The sequence below is a fragment of the Temnothorax curvispinosus genome, unplaced genomic scaffold (genome assembly GCF_003070985.1).
Source record: "Temnothorax curvispinosus isolate PA1 unplaced genomic scaffold, ASM307098v1 QBEX01004269.1, whole genome shotgun sequence".
Taxonomy (NCBI): domain Eukaryota; kingdom Metazoa; phylum Arthropoda; class Insecta; order Hymenoptera; family Formicidae; genus Temnothorax; species Temnothorax curvispinosus.
The window spans coordinates 64,032-86,570 of NW_020214049.1; the positions used below are offsets into that span (position 1 = coordinate 64,032).

The following is a 22,539-nucleotide window of genomic DNA, read 5'->3' on the forward strand; positions in this document are numbered from 1 at the left end:
GGGGGAGGGTGGCGACAGAGATAGTTGGAGAAAGAGCGAGAGGGAAGCGGGAGGACGAAGGGGGAAAAGGGGACGACAGAGACAGGGACCGAGAGGGTGAGAACGAGATAGCGGGGGTAAGGGGAGGGTCACGTCGGCATCGGCTTGACAGGTGACAACCGATCGGACCACTGACGTCACAGATCACTCGGTCGAGCGCGCGCGCACGCACGCACGTAGCACGCACAGACACGGCTGCACGCGAATATCCGCGTTCTACGCGGACGTGGCGTAAAAAGTCGGCAGCCGCGACGACTCGCACTCGCGTACACCACTGTGCACCATTCGACACACGTCACGTTCGACATGTCGCGGCGCGTGAAAGAGAGAAAAAATAAACGGGGTGATTTCGCGTCCTCAGCGGGGAGACGGCCAGAGAGCCGCGAGGCGAGGGAAGGACGACGAGATCGGCGGACGGCGTAAACGAGGGAAGAAGGCGGGAATGAGAGCGCGAGACTCCATCCGTTCAGAACGGATGGAGCAGGGAGAGAAAGAGAGGACTTTCGGACGCGGGTGACCGCGTGTGGGATCGCGAGGGCGATTTTTCGCGCGGCGCGACTTCCACCCGCCACCGAGTAACCGCGACGTACGACTTTGATATTTTTTTTGGATATTTTACCGGGTGTTAACGCCGGCCGATGGTCCCCGCGCGCGGCGCCTCTCTATCTGGTTACCATTACACTCGGATGTATGAAATGCGCCACGGGCATACAACCATCCCCCCACAATAGCCCTATTTATGATTGGGCAAAATTGCTTTCCATGCGCAGAATAAAATCTCGCGCGCGGGTCCAGGAAAAATCCGCGGGGCGCCGCGACGGGAGGCCGCGCCGCTCCTCGTCGCGGTCGCGCGTCCGTCGCGTTTCCCCGACGACGCGCGTCGCGTCCGGGGGAAACGCGGGCGGATCGTCGCACACGGCGACGCGACGCGCCCGCTTGTCGGCGTGCGGCGCGTTTCCATTTTCCGTCTCAATTTTTCTCCGCGATTCCCACGGGCGGGCCGATAAATTCGCGGAGAAATTAAACGCGGTCCGCCGCGGCCGCGCGCACGCGCGGCGCCGCGATGGCCGCTCGGCTCGGCCAATCGCCGTCGGCCGTGAGAAGTGGTTCCGGGAAACGCCGCGACGAACCTCAGCGCGACGCGTCAATGATCGGGATAATCGGGAATAGGGTTAGAACGCGATGTTTTCGTGTTCCGACTTCCGTGTAATTTCACGAAATTCCAGCTTTCTGCCCTCATTCATTCGTCTCGTCTGTACTTTTCTGTGTTTATTCCTCGATCTCCAAATCTGTCAGTCTTTTATCTTGTGGGATTGTATCGTAATATAATATTCCATAAGGTTATAATCGTATCGCGTACCATTTAATTATTATAAATATGTAATCGTTTATCCTTCGAACGACATGTGACATTTTTACCATCAAATCCATGGATCGAAGAAAGAGATGTGAACTTATAAGTGACTGTTATCAATCATTTATTACGCACGTATATAATGACATTTAATCATGCGTTTGTCATCACGTTGTTGGAGGTTTTTAAAAGGCTTGGGATATTAAACTAATCTTATCTCCAGTTGATACCAGACTGTCCCAGTTTGACACAAAACTTCTGTACTCTATTATCTTTTTTTTTCTGAATTTTTCTCCTCTCTTTAAACAAGGGACTTTCCACTTAAACTTTCCTCTTCAAACGTGGAATCTTCCTCACGTCTATTTTTATCAAACAGGTTAATTTTAATCTTGGTTTAATTTGCCTTTCATTTTTTTTTCTATTCTTAAAACTAGAAAAAGATAAGCAAATTAAACCTGGAGTTAAAGTTAATCTACGTTGGTAGAAATTAGAAATGGAATTAATCGAAGAATATGCCATGCGAAATGATGGATCTTTCAGTTACTATAAATCATTCACACGGACACACGTGTCATCTTTTTTTTTATATGATATTTAACGTGTCAATCCTATCCAATTTTAGGTTTTTTTTACACTTAACGTATAATCCTTTGTTACGTTTTAAATTTTAGGTTAAGTTAAGTTAGATGACAAACTGGCTAGACAGCTGTTCAACATAGAAATCAAGTTTTTTTTCAACAATAGGTGCTTTCCATTTATATAAAAACTCAGATGATTCTCACTTATTGTGACGTCGTTCTATCCTTTTTGACAATTAATGAATATATAAAGACAGAGAATAACGTCAAAAGTGAGAATTATCAGAGTTTTGATGTAAATGGAAAGCATCTAATAATTCTTATTACATTGTAATTACACCTGACATCTGTAAATAACTGCATATGAGAAATTAACAATGGAACATCGGAGCTAGTGGACATCACAATCGATTGTCCAGGTCAGTTCTGACCGCGACGCGAGCTCCCCCGTTCCCTCCGTTCCTCCTTCTCGGACGCAGCACAGCTGGATCGCGCTTATTCCTTCCCACAGCCTTTTCATCCCCGAGAGACCCCAGTTGCCGACTCGTCGTATCAGCTGATGGTACGTGGCTTTTACTCTCTTCGGTTACGTTTTTGCAATTCTGACGAAGAGCACGAGCCTCGTCGAGGCTCGCCGTGCTCTCCGTAATCGCCATCCGGGATTCCGGGTCTCGGGCGTCGACCACCCCTCGGGGTGTGAGAGAGCGCGGTCGCGATTCCGGACTGAGCGCCGCCGGTAGGGTTGGCATCGGCTATCAGTCGCGCCGGTCGCGCGTCTCCGCGCAACCGATACCGCACGAGTCGCACGACGCCGCGAGCGGCGGCGGCGACGACGACGGCGAGCGAGCAGCGGGGTCTCTCTCTCTGCGCGTCTATAGTCTCGCGCGGGGTCAAGCCAGTTGGCAACAGACCATCGAGCGGGTCGCGCGCGCGCGAGAGAGAGAGAGTTCCGCGGCCGCGTTCTGGCACTCTCCTTTACCCTCCCGGCCGCTCCGTGCGCGCTCCGTTTCTTCGTCAGACGTTTTCTTCTTTTTTTCTCTTCTTCCTCCTTCGCGTGTCGCAGCGTCCGCGAGGAAGCGCGTCCCTCCGCGTGCAGGAGGAGCAGGAGCAGGAGGAGGAGGTGGCGGACCAGTGGTGATCCGGACTGATCGTCGTTGTCATCATCCGCGCGACGCTGCGCCGACGGTCGGCTGCCATGGGGCCCGTCGACGGGATCATTTGACCCACGGGAACGACTCCAGGCTCGTCGGTGGGATCGTGAGCAGACTCGCGTGAGCGCTACGAATCGGTAAACGAGCTTGTGTGCAAATTTCTCCATCGTCATTGTCATTATCTTTGTCGCCGTCGCCGTCGTCGTCGTTGTCATTGTCCGTGTCCGTGTCCGTCGTCGCGCGACTCTCCTGATTCCGTTCGCCCTTTCTCTCCCTCTCGCGCGTGTGTGCGTGTGACAGCGCTCGTTGTTTCACCCGTTCGTCCCCATTCCCGTTCCTCGACGTGAGCGAGGGCGCTCTCCCAAGAGAAAGCGTTTTCCTCCGCGATCGAAATCGTCGTTAACTCGATCGTGCGCTCGCCTCCGAAGCCGTATATACGTTCGTAATTTAAACGCGAAAACGCTCGTCGGCGACGTGCAAGTGCCTCGATCAAGGCTGAGACGTTGCAACGACGCGGCGACGTTAGTCGCGGAATTTATTATTAATCGGCACGCACTTGCCTGCGAATTTCGTCATCCGCGAGAGCCGAGACGAGACGAGACCAACGGCGCTCCTTTAAACTCTTCGAAACCCGAATTTCAAAGTGTATACATATATATGCTACTTTTTATCAGATTTGGACGCTCTCCGAGGTAAATCCGGCGCGGAAGACTTTCTCCTTGAATCCCGTAGATCTCCTTTCGACGATCCTCCCGAGACTTGATTACCTTAATAATGGCTGACGCAAGCGAAAAAAGAACGTGTGCATCTCTCGGAGCGCGTCTGACAAATACGGGCGTTGTGTCACGTTCCTTGGACATATCCGTGGCAGACGTGCCACAGCGTCGCGTTCCAGCTGTTCGTGACAGCTAGGAGGGGGTACGCTTTGTCCGCTCGTCGCTCTAGCCTGACGGCTGATTGTTATTTGTCCCCTCGGCAGTGCCCTCCTTCGGCTTTGGTTTCTCGACTGGATTTCGCATGACGAGCAGAGAGGAGAGGGCGAGAGAGAGAGAGAGAACGCGTATTTCAACCCTTCTACCCCTACGATAGGCGCTTTTCTAGCGTGAGAAGAATACGAAACGTATACTTGCGTCAACGGCTCCAACCACGCTCGGATCCTCTTCGCGTTACGTTGAGAAATTGAATTTAGTAGCGGCTTTTAAAGAACAAGGAACACACATCTGTACATGCCGATGATCAAACAAACCTTTGTTCGTTACCTCCCTTTTTGCTCCCGATAGAATTTTTCCAAACAGCCCTCGCGTGCCTCTCTCGTCGATGTCAAAGGAGAACGTGGCATTCCGTAATTTTGTAAATGCTTCGAGGATTTTGTTTGAAACGCTGTTTGAAACACCTGAAAATTACTGGAGCGTATAAACATCGTTTCTTTTTCGAGTGTTTCTAAAATTTACGTCGCGTCGTAAATTTAAAAAGATTATTTAGAGAAAGCGAGATTTAATTAAATCATTTATAATACATCGGCGATGATGCTTCGGTCGACTTGAAATCGAGTGACTTTCTTGGAACGTGATAAAGAATCGCGCTCTGATAATATTAACATTACGCTCGAGACGATATTTACGAGACGTTATAACCGACTGTAGGATAACAGAAGAAATCGTTCGCTTTATTTAGTCGCGTTACGAATCGACAAAATGTCTTCCATTTGTTGCGTAAGAGAGCGGACGACCGCTAGATTTTAAGCTAGAATTTAAGTGCGTCGATCGATCTCTTTGTTTCCGATAGCTAAGCCATAGAGTGCCACAGACAAGTCTAAGAGCGAGTCGCGACCGCACTTAAAATCGTTTATCGAGATATTTGACAAATAGATCGCTGTTCGGGAGCTCGCTAACCGAGCTCCCGGCCGGGTCTGTTTAAGTCTCTTGGGCTTTTATGGCGATGCAGCCGCGGGAGAAGCGCCGCGCATCTCTTTCTCTCCCCCTGTGGGGCGAGCCGTGTGTCAAAACAACACGGGGGCGTCGTCTCAGCCGTTCGTTGAACCCAGCTGTTTTGGATGTCTACCTAAAAAAATTCAAGGTGACGCCCGCGGTGCACTTGCGGGTTTGGCCCCTCTCCCCCGATCGTCGTTCCTCACGCGAATCCCCGGTGGTGGAGTTTCGGCCACCACGCGATACGGGGGAGAAGAGGATCCGGAGCGGAGGATCGGAGAGCAAGATGAGATCTCCGTCGCGGTCTCTCGCCGAGCTCTTCGGCCCGGATTAGCTTCAGCTTCGAAAAAATAAACACGCGCGTTATCGAGTTATCTCGCCGGTACATTCGCAGAGATATCGCAGATGAGTTGTGTAAACATTCGAAAATTCGCACACATCTCCGTATCGCGCGCAAGTGGCAATGAAAGTGCAAAGTTTCGTATCCGCATGAATAATGTATCGCCAGCCACTTTTATAGTTTCATAACTGTACAACTGTATGAATATTACGGAGGTCCAGCTTCGGCGCGCGCGCTATTGATTTCGTTTGTGAATTCTAATTGATAATTAACGCGTCTCTTTGCGCAATTAACGTTTGTTTCGCTTTGACGCTCTCCGCCGAATGTAACAAACGCGATAGAATTCAACTCTAGATAAGGCGAGCCGTTCTCTCCTCTTTAGAGGAGGGGGAGGAGGGCCTTTCTGCAGCGTCGATAAAAGTAACGGCTAGCGTTCTCAGGGCGTTGAAGGAAAAAAGCGTCACGCGAGAAATCCGAGGTCTCGCGCGTGTCCACGTGAGTTAAAATTGCGAATCGGCCTTGGTGATGTGTGCCTATAAATACGAGGTTCGCTTATAGGCGACCCGCGGCCGAAGGTGCAGCGCGTTGCACCGTTGTCGTCGTCGTCGTCCCTCGGCAAGGCTGCACGCGCTAGGAAACGCGCTTGGTCTCTCTCTAGCTATCTCTCTCTCTCGTCCCCTGTCTTTTACAGATTACGTAAGGCCCCGCGATATCAGGAGACGCGCGGTAGCGAACAGAAATATACACGTCAAGATACTCCAAAAACACTGGCCTCCTTTCGCGGCGTTTATTGCTTTCACTACGAACCCCCTTGGCAACACGCAAGTTTTCATCGAATGAAAATTATATCGAGCCGCACTCGTAATTGTCGGACACGTGCTGAGCGCGAAGGTCTATGCGGGAGGTCTTTGTTCAGCAAGCGAGACTTTACGAAGAGGATTACGTATACGTTTTGTAGATTTTTAAGTGTAAAACTTGGGGCTGTGTGTAAAGATGCGCAATGTTGAAGATTGGAAAGATACGACGAACGGCGATCGCGGTGATCGCCTTCGGCGTTGTTGCTAAGGAGCAATCGAATCCGACTGTAGGAGCTATTGAGAGAGCACTCGGCGAATTCTAGGACATTTCCGTAGATTAGATAATTGAACTATGGATTATTACCGTTTCGTAATTTTGGAGCAGATTTCCTTTACTCTCCGGATGGATAATGAGAGGAATCGCCGCGAGGAATTTTTGCAAAAGGCTGATTTATACGACGGCGCGAATAGTTCTCTGTTGCCGACCGAATATAACCGTCGTATTATCGAAACGCATATATTTACAATTACTTTCATAGTCGTCGCTTCGTGCTGCGCACTCTGCGCGCACGTAGGCATGTGTTACCACGCGCAATCATGAAATTACAGTGGTGTTGGTTGCATAATATACAGGTAACCTAGATCTGCACCCACTGCTTCCCACCCGTTGACCCCGTTACCCTCTCCGGTCTCGGTTTGCCCTGCCTTCACAGGCAGAAAACCTTTATTCGAAGCCGAGATGGTTCCCCGCATCTCGGCGAGCCATCCGTCAGCCACGAAGCTTGATTGGGAAAGGCAGTAAAACCTGAAACACGAAGAGAGACTGTAGAAGGTTAATCTGTTTAGAATATAAGTCGTATAAGGTTTAATCCTTTCATACCTGACGCGGGATATATACATATGTCCCGGTCCTTCAAAAATTTTGTCATATCTTCCACAAAAATAAAGATAGCGATTTTCTGGGCTCATTTGGAAGATAAAAGATAGGACTTTTCGTAAAAAAAAAAAATCAATACCGTTGTGGGTCCCTTGTTCTGCATATCTCGTCAAATACTCATAAAATATAGTAAAAGTGAAAAATACATATATCTTTTACAAAAATTAAGATAGCGACTTAAAGTATATAATACATATATCTTTCACAAAAATTAAATAGCGAGTTCTTTCTGCAGGGCTTATTTTGAAGGTCAACGTAAGGACTATATGAAAAAAATCGCTACTTAATTTCTAAATGGCGGATTTACTGTAGTGGACCAAAATGCTAAATTTTGTTGTATTTAAATGTAAGTTGGTATATATAGGTTTTTGAGGTCGCTGATGATGAATCTGCAGTAAAAATTCCAAATTTAAGATAACGGATCCAATATGGTGGATAAAAATATTAAATTTTGTCGGATTTGAATAAAACTCATATTCCAGGGGTTTGAAAAACCACCCCTCTCCTTATTTTGACTGCAGATTCATAATCAGCGATCCTAAAAACCTTTCGTAAGACGTGAATTAGATGCTAATTATTCTTAGTAAAAATTCAGGCACGAAAGGATTAAGACAGGTGTAAATGCAGAAACAATGTTGAAAATATTTTCCCCAAAAAATGTTAAAATCAGAAAATTGTGCCAAAGAAAAGAGGAAATATGATAAACATTAAAAAAATTAATTTTGTACTCGTTCATGTAAATTTATGTCCGAACACAGCTGATCTTGTATGGAAAGAAGTGTTTTTCGCGGAAGGTGAAATGTCTTATAAAATATACTATCTAGCAGCTCTTAGGAAAGAAATCAGATCAATGATTCCTTTCTCTCCCCCCGAACCATCGAAACTCGCTTTCACCACGGTTTTTTTTTTAATTTTATTAAATCGCTGCGTTGCTAAACAGCCGGAATCGACTAATATTTATTTCCAGTTTCGCGTTCAAACCCAATCCACCACTTACGTATTTACGTCACGGAAACCCGTATACCGCTGTAACTTTTTACAACTGAATAAAGATACTCAGGTTAGAGCGAGCCGACAAGGTGCGTTTTGCGGACTCGTAATTGATCTAAATATTCCTGTTTAGATTTTTCAGTTTTCCGTCCTATTTAATTTTATTCTTACAATCAGTCGCCTTTGTTCCGTGCGCTAATAAAATCGTGCACCGTAAACTCTTGAGAGAATTCGGAATTTCGTTTAGAATTTTAAAACTTCACATTTTTCCGGAGAAGTTTACTATCATTATTATCGGATATTTGTCTTTCTGACAATCGGGACATAGGTTCGCCCGGAAACCGTGCTCCCCCTCACCACTTGGGTCAGCCGACCCAGTTTCGAGTTCTCGTGCGCTCGTGAAACGCACAACGCCCGGTAGATAGGCGCTTCGGATTTTCTTTTAGGTGACCTAGCTGAAGTAAGACATCGACTTCGTTTGAATTCTGTATGCAGGAAACTGGCCGCAGAACGCAACTGTAATCAGCTATGATTGAGCTACTGACTACCACGCGCAGATATTGAAGCTAAAGGTCAAGTCGGACGGCGATTATATTGTATTTTTCTTACATGGAAAATGTATTTTCGCGTATCACTTTGTGGAAACGTCGAGCTCGACCGTGTATATTTTCCGAATATTCGATCTGTAAAAACCGTTCAAAAGAAATTCTCGATCCGCTTCTCTTGTAATCCGATACCAAAGATCAAAACTTAAACGCGATATAACGACGAGGTTTTTTTTTCATCTCCAGGGGTTAAATGCGCGCCGCGAATACGCACGATATTCTTGTCGATAGTGCCGTGTATTTCGCCATCGTAAATGCCGACAAACCTACCGGAAGAGCGAGTTTATTTCTGGGCAGTCTTGAAAGCGTTCCTTTGCCAGTCGAAGAACGGACAAGATCAACGCATACGCCGCGCGCGTTGCTTCGAAATCTAACTTTCATTCGGTTATCAATAATTATTCCTTTCTATCGAAAAGTTTGATTGAGAAAAATGAGATGAATGCAAAATTCTCGCGAAATCAGAAAAAAATCGAGAAAAAAATCTCGCATATACGCGCCATTGGCGCGTCATTAACACGCGTCTGCGACAGCGAGACGTGTCTCTTTGTCATGTTCTATTTATTTCGAACTTTGTATTCCGCCCTTTATCGTTCAGGCCAGCCAGGGAGACACGTAAATGAAGATGACGGAACGATTATGTGTGACGTGTACTTCATACAAAGCCGAGAGAGAACCTTTAACGCCTTCGTTATCCGCATCCGCGAGCGTGCAACATCGCTTGCACGTTCAAAATAGGTAATAGTTCAAAGGATAATCCCTCGGCGCGGATGAAATCGCCTCAATTTAAACTAGAAACGCGTTTAACATATGAATCTTAAGAATTGATTTAACATTTGTGACGTATTCGTATTTTTCTTCTTTCTAATCGCGCGTCTATTTGCATCTAATATATAGCATCTCGTATCTCGACTTGAGGGAGGGGCTCGAACGAAGCTTGTCTCAAGGCACAGCCTTGAGTTCCGCTTCTCGCGGAATAATAGTTGAATAATGGTTTCTTCGAAGAAGATCGCACACAGGCTCCCTGAATCGGAAGACCTAACCCGCGCGTGATTCACGACCGGCCTCTTCTGACTCATAAACGAGGCCGTGCTCGCAACATCTGTGCGAACGTCTATGTCGAATCCACGAGGCGTGACACGCGTTGTTCTGTACGGCCCTGGGATCGCATATGGGTCCGGTCCGGTCAGCGCGAGCTGAAAATGGACGGTACGCTTCTCCGCGAGCGACCGTCTCGCGACGGCCCGCGGTGCGCGCTGGCTCGCCATGTTCTGACAGCGCGACGACGCGATCAGCTGTTCGCTCGCGCCCAGCTGTGAGCGGTGCGCTCAGCTGACGACGCCATCGATACCACGCCACGCCGCGCCGCGCCGTCCTCTCCCTCCCGCGCCGCCGGAACCTCCCTCCTCCGCGCGGACGTGCCGCAGGAACGGACGTGAGTGCCGCGTTGCCCACGTCTGCCAGTCCATTGTTCGCCGTTAATTCCGAAGAAGAATAAAGTTAGCGAGGTACCGAGTTATTTGCATTTACGCTAGACGTGTCTTATCAATATTTATATATTTACTTTTGAATTGAGCAAGCGTTAAATAGGCGCACCGACGAATTAAAAGTTACTTTCTTTATATGATAATTATAAAAATTTAAATCTCGTTTTTAAGCGAAGATTTAAAGTTAACTAAACTAATGAAGTTAAAATAATACTGTTTTGTGTTAAAATACTAAACTTTGACACACATGGTGGTTAACAATTACAAAATGTTATCTAACTCAAGGTATTGGTTCAAATTTCATTCTGTGTGCTATTAAATTGAGCAAACGTTAAAGGCGTATATACCAACAAATAAAAAGTTCTTTTCTAATTATGAAATAATTATAACAATTTAAATCTCGTTTCCAAGCGATCGCTTCGATCATTAAGGGAACTTTTGCGTGCGCGGTCGGGATGTCGAGAGAAACGCACATAAAAGTGCACCGCACGTATATAGATACGTGTCGCCCCGCTTTGTCTTATTTCGTCCGATAAGATTAAGAAAACGAAAAATCACGGCGAGACAGCCGGACGGCAATTGTTGGCTGGCGGGTGTCTCGTTGACGTAACGTGGGCAGCCGGCAGCGAGAGTGGATATTAAGAGAGACCTCGAGTTTCCGCTCGTGTGCTAGCTTTCCGTTTATGTAACGCGACGATTAAGCGCTCTCGCGCGACCCGACCCGTTCGATCGCGTGCGCACACACGACACGCTGAATAATTTTCTTTCGCTCGGCCCGAGACACATTCGCCTTTCGTCCGCTTTCCCGATAACGTATACGGCTCGTCGAAAATCGAAGGCGGCCTCGGTCGCTTCGGTTAACAATTTCTCGCGAACGCGCGCAGTAACGCGCAGGGCCGTAGCCATCAGAAACTAATCCTGGGGGGGGGGGGGGGGGGGGGGGAATCGATCCATTCTTTTCTCCATTATACTTCCTCCCTGCGTGTGTCGATCCTTTTTCTAAATATGGTGAAACGCGACTGTGCGTTAGTATACTTCAGCGAACGCTATCTGGTGCGGAAAGTATTATCTTGTTTGTCGATGGAGCGATACAAAAACGTAATTGATAAATCAATTGATGAAACTGATTACACTTATAATCGACAATACTCATCGCGAATAATTGCTCGAAATCGAGATAATGATATTTTGGGAGCACCTAAAAAAAGCGTTAATGAGTTGTTCGACTCGTTATTTACGCAATTGTATTATCTCACAAATTAAAAAGGATTTCTGCCTGTTAAATTGTGCGTTGCATCACAGTGTGTCATTAACATAAAAATGCTTTGCCTTGCTGATACTACAGTTATACAAGCCGTTGAACAAGGACGTATCGCTGTAGCGCTGCTGGTTCTCATACAAAAAACGTCGTGAAACTCTTTCTACGAATTTAATCGACGTCAACGATAATTTATTTCTTCTTTCTTTTTTAGCTACCGATATCGTAAAACGGTTGAATTTTATAATAACAAGAAACGCTTTATTTTCTCGTGTATTCATCGAAATTTGACCTCGTCGAGTTCGCAGTTTTCATCCCCGTGATTTAAATGTGTCGCTTAAAAAGGCGTTAAACGATCGACTCGTCAGCGAAACTGATCGCGAATCGGCGATGCACGAGTCGCATTGGCCCTACCGATGTGTTGTACTAACCGTTCGGGAAACCTGTAACCCGCCGTGGCAGGCCGCGAACTGCACCTTGTTTTCTTTCATCACGTGCACTACGCGCGGTGGGCTATAACCAGTCCTGCGGACGTGACACAACAACAAATTTAAAGGGACGACAAAAATCCAGGAGGCTCCTACGAGCCGTCTCGAGCACGTTGGCCCGCGCGTATTCCGAGATCGCGAAGCGATCCCGATTGCTTCGGCGATGAGCTTCCAAAAGTGACGACACTCTCGGAAGCTTCCTAAAAATAATTAAGATTTATTTAATTCAGCTAACTGGCTCTAATTGGAGGATAACGGCAGGTTGGGTGCAGTAGCGACATGAAGCTCACTTTTAATACTTTTATTTAATACTTTTAATACTTTTAAATACTTATTTAATGCTTTAACTTTAATACTTTAAATACTTTAATACTTTTAAATATTTTAATATTTTTAAATACTTTTCGAGAAGAATTAATATATGTATAATTAAATTTTATTCTTAATCTATATATACTTTTGTTAAATTCGTTTAACTCTTAATCTCTCTAATTCCTTTTTGCTCACTTCGATTTATTGCACCCAATATTTTGATTGAACAATAGACTTCCTTTCGCGATGGATCACAATGATCAACATCGGTGCTTCTTACATTACAGGTATGCACTGCCTAGGTGCGGTGACGGGAGGAGGCACCTCCAGCCCGAACGGGGCTGGCGGTCGGGGTGGTGTTCTTAGCGTGTTCCGAGCCCTTGGAGTCCTTGTGTGCGAAGGGAGAATCCAGGGCCCTCCGCGTGGCTATAAAGAGGGCCCACACTGCGCACCGCCTATGCAGGCGGTTCCAAACGACCACGTGTGCGAGGAGACCAACTATCTGGTACGTAACATATGGTGTCCCCGTTACTCTCCGTTGTTCCTAGGCGACCTACTTTTGCGCAGCTTTGCCAGCGGAATGTAAAAGCCATCGAAGACATTCGTTAGTTTACCAATTAAATTGAACAATCTTAAGTTTTACGTTGAAAACGCTGCACATGAAAGAAGATAACGTATTAGATTAGATAACGCATGTATTTGTATGCGAACTTCTTAAACGACTAAACAATGAAAATAATAATAAGCCATGATCACAAAAATCAAGGCTCACAAAGCCAATTATAAATGCAAAGATACGAATCGTAATTTAATTTTTAATTAAGAGATATGGAATTTATTTTTGGAAAAATGATAATATATATTCATTTATCATCAAAATATATGTTTACAAAAATTATTATGTGATTGTTGTACATATATAATAAGATGATTTGTCTTTCTTATCTTTTAGGAAAACATATTCCCCTACATTTTTCCTTTAATTTTTCAAGTGCAATCGATATCGAGTACTAATTCAGGACATCACGGAACGCCTCGCTGTTGGATCATACCTGTGCGTTGAGGTGCTTTTGTGCAGCGATTGTCCGTGTGGTTTGGCAAAGTCTACTTGCAAATATCCTGTATACCCCGTACCGTCCTTACCCATTTCACCATGGCAGAAATGTGCTTCGGAGATGTTATTGGAGTACTGGTGTATCTGCGTTGTCCCGAGCAAGTAAGTCGCGCTTTACTTTATTCTGTACTGTAAAGCACAAGTAATATATATCGTAAAACAGGATGTTTTAATCTTGATTTTATATCATTCTTAACTCGATATATCTATTCATTCTGGATTAACTTATCGTCTCTTCAATTTGATTTTTGAATCTCTAAACTTTAATAATATTCCGAAGTCTGTTTAGTATTTTTTGTGTCATACCTGTACCCGTATGTTGCTTTCAGGAGTCAGGAACCGATGAATTTTCAAGGATTATACCAAGCAGTGCGTTCACGGTTACACTTCAGCCAGGTTGCAGCGTGGTGGTCACGCAGCAACGGCGCGGCGCCAAGCTACATAGCGACCCGGATCGTATCGCACAACGAGGATAATCTCAGCAAGTTCCGAGAAACGTCGATGGAGCATACCTTTCCTCTGGCTGGTAACGGCGATGGAAATTCGATCAAGGTATGTAATATTATAAGATTATGTTACAAATGTATATAAATCGACTATGCGATCGATAAGATTTTGAAGTCAATGCAAATCGATTTATTGGCGTAAACTTCCGTTTTAGGTGACCATGTGGGCACTGCCGCGGATGGAGGAGGTGCCCGTACTCACGTGTTCACTGCACCCGAAAATAGAAAAGGACGAAGAGGATATCGCGAGGGCGTTAACGCCCACCAAGAGCATCTCGATGGGATCCGGCAGCACGCAAAATCCAGAGGGTCTTGTTTTACCTGGTAAGAAACTAATATTGACGTACGAAGATCTGATAATTATCGCGTTATCTTACAAAACGATTCTTATTTAAACATAAATGAAAAATATAATATAATATCGCTTTTTCCAATAGTTCTCGTGGACGACAGACTGCAAACCACTTGTAACAAATCTGGCAAACACGACTGTCGTTGCGAAGAGGAGGACACGTCCCCTCTGTCGCCTACCATCAGATCCAATGGTGAACGGAAACGTCGTCGATCGCTTCCCTGTGGTCCTGCGGAGAGTTTTTGTGTGTCCTCGCAATCGGCGCCGTTGCCGTACGTTCAGGAATACATGCCACAGGAAATAAGGGACAACACCAGCTCGAGCTTAACGAGAGGTTCTGCCGAGATAGCAAACAACAACCGTAGCGTTATGAGAATATCATCTTTTCAGAATAAATTAGAGAACAAAAACGAGGTAAGGACTCATAATAATCGGAACTCGGACCTGGAACGCTGCTTCAAGATCAATTTAAAAATCGAAGAACTTGAGGGCAACTTGGAGAAACGTTGCAAGCATACAATGACAGACGTCGCAGAGATTGCCAACTCGAAGAACATTGATCGGATCGAAGAAGGCTATAATAATTCCGCTAAGAACTCGACCAATCTCGGAAGAGAACACGGTGGCTCCTCATATGCGGATATCATTTCTGCAAAGAGTGGTGGCATATTGCACAATCTCAGTCCTTTTGCTCCCACCAGCTGGTCCTTCGTTTCCTCTTGGCAGAATAGCAATATGAATAGTAAATTTCAAAGTTTCCGCGGTGCGAAGGAAGCTCGTTTCAACGATTCCGAAAAAAATTACAAGCTGCCGACTGTCGGATCCAACCACCCTCCGATCAATCCCTACGCACAGCCCAATCCCTTCCACGAGTCAAATCCTGGACCTTCGACGCATAAATGGACGCAAAAAACACTAGACAATTCTGCTTGCATGGTACATCAGAGTTATCCTTCCAAAAATATCCATAAGGTTATGACTTTGTTAGCCGATCAAGACGCATTGGAGATTAACAAGGAAGATAGTATCGTCAAGAGTAGTCAGAGAAAAACTGGCAAGTCAGACTTAAATCAATTAATGTGGAAACTGCCGGGTCCGGATGAGAAAGAAAAGAGGGAAGAAGGAGGATTACTAGAGTGGTTCAGCAAAGTACCTGGAAGAGTCTTGGGTGTTACGGCAACGAAGGGCTACGTTGATAGCAACAAGATGAAGAACGAAGGATTGAAACAGCATCCGGAGCATCCGAATGGGCAGCAGGGTACCAACGAGATCAAGTTCAAGAACTGCAATCTCGAATTAAGCCAGCGAGAGGTCGACGAAGTGTTAGCGGTACTGCGAGCGAGAACACCGTCGGGACGTAGAAGAGCCACCGTTAAGAATGCGAGGAAACGCGGAGAACGATCCGAAAGGGGCAGTGATGACACGGCAAAATACACGGGTTGGGAGGAAGGAGTAGTTCAGAGTAATTCGATAAATCGCGTTGGAACAGTTCGAGTTCGTACACTTAAATCCTGCGAGGATTGTAGCCGTGGGTTGTGCAAGAAGATAGACCATCAGGTATCAGAAGAACAATCAAGCCCTCTAGATCGGGTCTATTACGACAAGAATGTTTATCGGCCTGCCCGCTCGAAACTTGCCGAAGGCACCAAGTTAAACGATGATTCGCAAGTGAAAACACACGCGAACGAGGATGCGGATCATTTGCGAAATGTTTCCACTAAAGCTGACGTGCTGCTCGGAGCCATTCTGCGGACCAGTAAGGACCGAAAGGACCTGTCGGATATTTCATCAAACGGGACCAGACCAAGGTCGACGACTAGCATTGACGACGACAGCAGCGACGACGATTCTCACTTTTCGAGCATCGAGAAGCTCGATCAGCAGGACCACAAAACCACCTCGTCTAATGACGAGAAATTTTTGCCGCTGAATAAGAGATTCCATCGGTTCCGACAGATGTTTAAGAAAGAAATGGATAAGAGGATCGCTTTGATATCGGAGGAGAGTTCCTCCTCGCAGGAGACCTCGCCGAGTCCGACGCTGCCGCAACGTCTCAATACAGCGTCGTTTCGCTATAACAACGAACAACCGAATCTACATAGCGCAAGGTACAGCAAAACTAAACGGCGAATCGACTTCACAAACTTCCCGGAGGCTACCGAGGAGAAAGAGGATGCTGCGACGTTCAGTACAAAAGACGCACATCAAAAGCCACGCAATATGCATAGTACAAATAATAATGATCGCGAATGCGATTCCGATGGCCTAAACAACCAGGAGAATCATTGCGACAGGCGGCTAATCGAAGATACGAAGGAACCTTTTGAGAATAAAGAGCAGGATGAGAATACGAAGGACATTGCTACTCTTCAGAAGAGCAATTTGACTACTCCAACTATTCCGCAAAGCGGACATTCGTCTTCCAAGCTACGAAACAACAATCACAAGGACAGTATCGCAGAGACGGGAGACGACGAAACTGTCGACAAGAGCGTGCCGTCCGCGCTCGAGCAGGAGAGATTCCGCCGATCCCTGGAAAACGCAGCGTCGATGGTATTCCATAGCAGGACTGGTTTGCCGTTGACCTCTAGTCCAGCGCCGTTGAGGAGAGGCAGCTGTTGCTTCGACTACGACAGCAGCTTGAATTCCGTTTCCTCTAAAAGAAAGTACGAAGTTCATGAGAAAACGATACAACAATTGAACGGCATCAATGAATAATATATTATAAAATTATAATTTTTTAGGTACAATGTTCTTTTTGAAAGTTTTTTTGTTTATGAGTTGTAGCAGAAACAAAATATAAGATACTTTTTCGAGATATATTACTAATAATATAAAAATGTACCTAAGATTAGAATTACAATAATTTTTATTGATGCCGTCAAGCCGATATCGACAAAAATTTTTCTCTAAACTTTGCGCATTTTTTTTAGCGCGTTGTTCGAATTAAATACACCGCCGAGTCCGGGCGCAGTCTCGCTGGAAGAAACCGATCGCGATGCGGAAACCGCCGGTGAAGGCGAGGAAACACCCAAAAGACGTTCCAGCTCCCGTCACCGACCACAGAGTCACGCTCTTCTAGGCAGCTTCGAGGAATCGGCGTTGAACGGTAGACTCGAACCGGTGTCCACGGTTCACGGTTTCACAGCGGAACTCGGGGCCAGCGGTTCCTTCTGCCCGAAACATCAGAAGCTTCCAGTCACTGTGTTCTTCTACACACTCGGTGACAACGATAAAGTTTCCACACCATACCTTGTACGTTTTCTCAAACAACAAATCAATTGCAATAGAGTGTCTTGAGAAGAGTTTACATTTTACAAAAAGTATAGTAAATTACCGATGACTAAATAATTTATTCGATAATGAGATATTACAGATTTCCTTCTTTTTTTTATCGTGACGATGATCCATTGTTCATGCTATTATTTTACAGGCTCATATTAATCTCGAGAAAAAGGGCTATCAGGTACCAAGAAGTGGCACCATTCAAGTGACTCTTCTGAATCCGTTGGGTACAGTCGTTAAGATGTTCGTAGTATTGTACGATCTTTCCGATATGCCGCCGCGATCTCATACTTTTTTACGTCAAAGGACACTGCGGGACAAAACACTACGCTACCTCGTTCACCTTAGGTATGTGTATTTCATTTGTAACTAAATGGCTTTAAAAATAGATCATACTATCAGTCAGGCCATCGAAAGCCAGTGTATAAATTCATATATTACAAAATACGCCAGTTGCAAATAAAGAATTGAAAAAATTGATATATGTTTAAGAAACATTTTACGGAATTCGACTTTTACGCAAAGGCGCCTTATATGCCAGGAATAGGTTTTAGAAATAAGCTTTGAAAGAAATAACAGATGCATGCATGAACTTTTCTTCTAGATTTATGTCCAGCAAATCGGGTCGAATTTATCTGCATACGGACATTCGTATGATCATCTGTCGGAAGTCGGACGTGGACACGGCGTCGGATTTGGGCTCGGAACCGCCGAAAGAACTCAGAAGTTACATCCACGGTCCTACAAATCCGAAATTTTCGCCAAGATGCTGAGCCACGTGGTATTTTCCATGGGGCTGCTGCCAATCGTTCCGCCCGCCCAGCCCCCTTCAAGTCGAACTGTGATCGATAAACGATCGAATAAGATATCAAATTAGAAATCAATTTTTGTTCTTTTAACCCTTTGCGCTTGACGATATAGACGATTACAATTCTTTTGTGCTAGTGTAAAAAAAAAACAATCTAAATGTTCTTATTAATTTATTAATTAATTTAATTTCTCACTGGCAAGTAGAAACAAGTTATTATGTTAATCGATTGTAATAATGTTAAGATGATAAATGTAGCTCTCAATATTACTACAAAACATTATTTCTTTCTAAATTATTTTAAATCGCGAAGGGTTAAGAGGGAATCGAGAATCGAAAAAACGCGAGAATACAGTGAGAAGAATTTGAAAGATTACGAATGGATTTAACCGTTCATGTTGGAACAATAATTTATACGTTTGCAATATTTTTTTCTCTCTCTCTCCTTTTCGCAAAATTAATAGTTCGGGCCTTTTGCGTTGTCCGGTACAGAATTAACTCTTGAATATTGACAATTCCAACACGAATGGTTTGTAAAATTGACTCGAAATTGCGATTATACTCCCGGTCTCATTTTAATCCGTGGTTTGTGCTTGCAGAACAGAATGCTGCATATAAATACAATAGGATAAGTTCGCGCAGTTTTTGTTTTAAATTTGTTTCTATATTATAATAATAGCGATATATATATTTATATATATATATTTATATAATTTGGAAAATTCTGTTAAATTAAACCGATTAGTCTTTCTAATTTCGATCTAGCGTGTAATAATCATGAAAATGGAAAATCAATCGACTCGAAACTCGCATTAGGAATTTATTTTGGATTTCTTTGTCCTGTGCATCTATTGTAATTATTGCTTTAGTGTTGGGTAACCATTTCATTTATGGAGTTTATCGCAAGCTGGACGATCTCGTTGAGAGGCCATTTTTCTCAACTTATTGCTGTAAATATAGTCACGCGTAGAGAGTAAGTTGAGTAAGAGTTTTTAAGCAGGATGATATATATATGTATGTATATGTATATATACATATATATGTACATATATATGTATACTGCCATTGTGTGTGTAGCACTCTACGTTTAAACGAAAAAAGTGATATGAGTGTGGAAAAACGTCGACGAATTCGGTTTCGCTTTCCGATGGAGCAAAATTGAGAAAGATCAAAACGTGTTGTGATTGAATGATATGTGCAATGAAAAGTACAAAGTTATTCGTGCATTACTTCATGTTTTTGCAGCGAATCGTTGTAATTTCTGACGAGGAGGTATAACCCGAGAAAAAGAAAATCAAAATTCTTTTTCCGGAAAACAAAATGTGATTTTTGTGATTTGCGTGATTGTGATTTGTTTCCTTTTTCTTCCTTGTGATTCGGGACGAACGCGAGCGAGTGAACGCGACCGAAATTCGTGGGTTTTTCCAGGGAGTAAAAAAAAATGATTATTTACATATATATATGTATATATACATAAACCAGAACACAATCTTTGTGTCCGTAGCACTGTGATGAATATTTTGATAGACTATAAAAAAAAAGAGTAATTATTATTACAGATTAATAACTATTTCTGGATAGCAGACACGTCATAGATTTAATCGATTCTATTAATACGTCGTGCGAGGAAATATAATCGTGCGTAATTTACTAACTAGCCGCAAGATGATGATACGCCCTTGATATGCCTGTTTTAAAGCAAACGAACGTGACAAAAAAAATTCGCGTTTTCCTTTATTTTTCTAAAAATGCTTCACGTAAATTGCGCTGGAGAATTACGCGAACAATTGGGAAGGCCTTGTCTTTGATCTTTCACCAGCGAATACTTTGATCTATGATTTATGATCAAGTCCTTCTTTTTTCTTCTTCATGAAACAGTTTAACTTAACTGGTTCATGAAGGAAAGAAAATGCATATCTACGAACACAGTCTTTCTGCATAGGGAGATTTTTAATTGTATGTCAATACATCAGCAGTAGAATCTAGAGAAGTAAATAAAAAATATTAATTTTTTATAAGCTTACTCAACATAAACTTTTATGAAGGGAGATAACATATTATTAATATTCAATATTGCAGTTTATAAAAATTTAAAATCTTTATAAAGTTGTATATAGATATGATTCTATTGCTTTATATACTTGTAAATGATTTTATTGCTTTATACTTGAAATGTTCATGTCATGAATCTACTGATCAGTGAATGTTTTAGTTGTATAATTTTAATCGAACCGAGTTTCGCACAGTTAAAGTGTCGAAAGCAAAAGAACAAGGCTTCGTTATCGTTCGCGTCTTTCTCACCACGAGTTAGAAGAAGGTAGCTTTCACTCCTTCAAAAATAAATTAACTTTGTAGAATATCGCGGTATGTATAAAAGTCGCTGTACGTATAAAGAGAGATTATTTTTAATTGTTATTTTTTAGCGGAGTAATTGGATAATCGTATATATAACAATCAAAAAAAAGTATAATAATGGCACATTTAATTTTGGTAAAAAAGAAACGAATGTCGATATTCGCGCTCCCGTCTGATTTTATATTTATTTCGTCTTGGTCTACTTTTTTTTTAGAGAAACGTATAACTCTCCTTATAAGCGATTTTAAACATTTAATCGAATTCTTTATTTTTCTTTCAAGTGTATACCGAAATTTTTCACGAAGATGTTTGAAAGTTTTAGATACAATATTTTAAAATTTTTATCTTTCTCCGAGAAACTTTTTACGATTAAAATTTTCTTTTTTTTTTCAAACAGACGTTGTGACATGAAGATTGATGTAATTTACGCGCTTACATTCGTAAAACCAATAATAAATGAAAGAGATAAATCTCGATTCCTTTTCCACTTGGACAATTGTGTGTAAATTAACTTCGTCAATTATTTCCGATTGTAATGAAACACGAATTTGCAACAATCAAATTATTTTCCGCATATTTTTTTTTATCGAGGCTGAAAACATCGTGTATTCCGATAGGCTGACGTGACGGTGAAAATTAAATTCGTGCACCACTTTTCCGCCAGATCGATTAGCTAGATACGCGTCTTTTGAACGGTGAGAACTCGAGGACATTGTACAGAACGATAGCGAGAGCGCGTGCGCCTCTTGTTTTAACGACTATAACCGTTGTTAAATACATTTTGTCGATGTTTTCTTTTTTGAGAAATAAAGTAGAGTGTCGAGACGATAATTATTATGATAAATCGATCGTTGAAGTTTATTCGAGGGACAAATCCTAACTCGGATCCGTAGATAAAATTGCAAGCGGCAGAGTAGAGCATAGAGTGAAAATGGCAAGGATATGTAAATATATAAATATATATCACTGCCGTGTTCTCGTTGTATATAATTTACATAGGGTGGCGTAAAAAAAAAGCACCCCGACGGTCCTTGCGTAAAGAGTTTCGATTAGCGATAAAGTAACAGTGAGTGTTGTTGCGCTTTAGCAAAATAATGAAGCGACTCTTTGAGTACAACATTTGTCGCTTCGACAAAACTCGTTATCGTGGCATCGACTCGGGCTGACCCGGGCCAAGATCCACCATCTTTTCTTGCGCCACCCAGCAACACTGGCGACCGCGTCTTACGGCGATTGTAACCGATTTTAGCTGTATTTTTCCGGCTTGGTCGAGAAATCTTGTTAGCGAAGTTTACCGAGAAGTAAGCAAATACATCAAACGATATGTGCATTGGAGGAGGTGGAGTGTATGAAACCCCCGGCCTTATCCAGACGCAGGTCCAACATCATTCCTCTTGAAACACGTTTCTTCTCCGTACTCCTTTCATAGATTAGAATTCTACCTGCGATTTAAGCGGAGACGGATTGAAACCAAACATAAGACTTTGCTTCGCCAGTAAATGACTAACAATAATGATGTATAATTATCATATTATACTTTCATGACTTGGACACACACTTTTGGTAAGGACCAAAATTCGTGATAGAAACGTCATGATAATTATATTGAATAAAGATAACCAGTTTGGTCGAATATAATAGATCATTATTGGAGACGGATTGAGTTCAGAAACTCGGGTAAAACGTAAAAGTCGTTAGGGAAAGGTGATTGCCAAATAAACAATTTAATAAATAATATATACATATAATTTTATGCGTGCGCTCTCACTTTACTATAGAGATAATTTCCACACGTATGCACAATTCAAATGAAAGACCTCTCGCTTCGGAAAATGACAGCGGAGAAAAACGTTGTGGA

General features: G+C 43.5%; 1 protein-coding gene and 1 long non-coding RNA gene across 2 annotated transcripts in view; one reads left to right on the forward strand and one right to left on the reverse strand.

The window, feature by feature from the left end:
* LOC112453364 overlaps positions 1-792 on the reverse strand; it is a 4,331-nt gene extending 3,539 nt beyond the window's left edge. The window contains exon 1 of the long non-coding RNA XR_003040604.1: positions 659-792. This is a non-coding gene — a long non-coding RNA (uncharacterized LOC112453364). The remainder of the gene's footprint in view (positions 1-658) is intronic.
* Positions 793-2,843: 2,051 nt separating this feature from the next.
* LOC112453376 (protein FAM214A) lies at positions 2,844-22,016 on the forward strand. The gene is made up of 9 exons (XM_025014114.1): positions 2,844-3,259; positions 12,549-12,766; positions 13,254-13,477; positions 13,705-13,927; positions 14,037-14,205; positions 14,319-16,899; positions 17,167-17,488; positions 17,667-17,866; positions 18,123-22,016. The coding sequence occupies exons 2-9, from the start codon at positions 12,551-12,553 to the stop codon at positions 18,289-18,291; spliced, it is 4,104 nt and encodes a 1,367-aa protein (XP_024869882.1). The 5' UTR covers positions 2,844-3,259; positions 12,549-12,550; the 3' UTR covers positions 18,292-22,016.
* Positions 22,017-22,539: the final 523 nt, after the last annotated feature.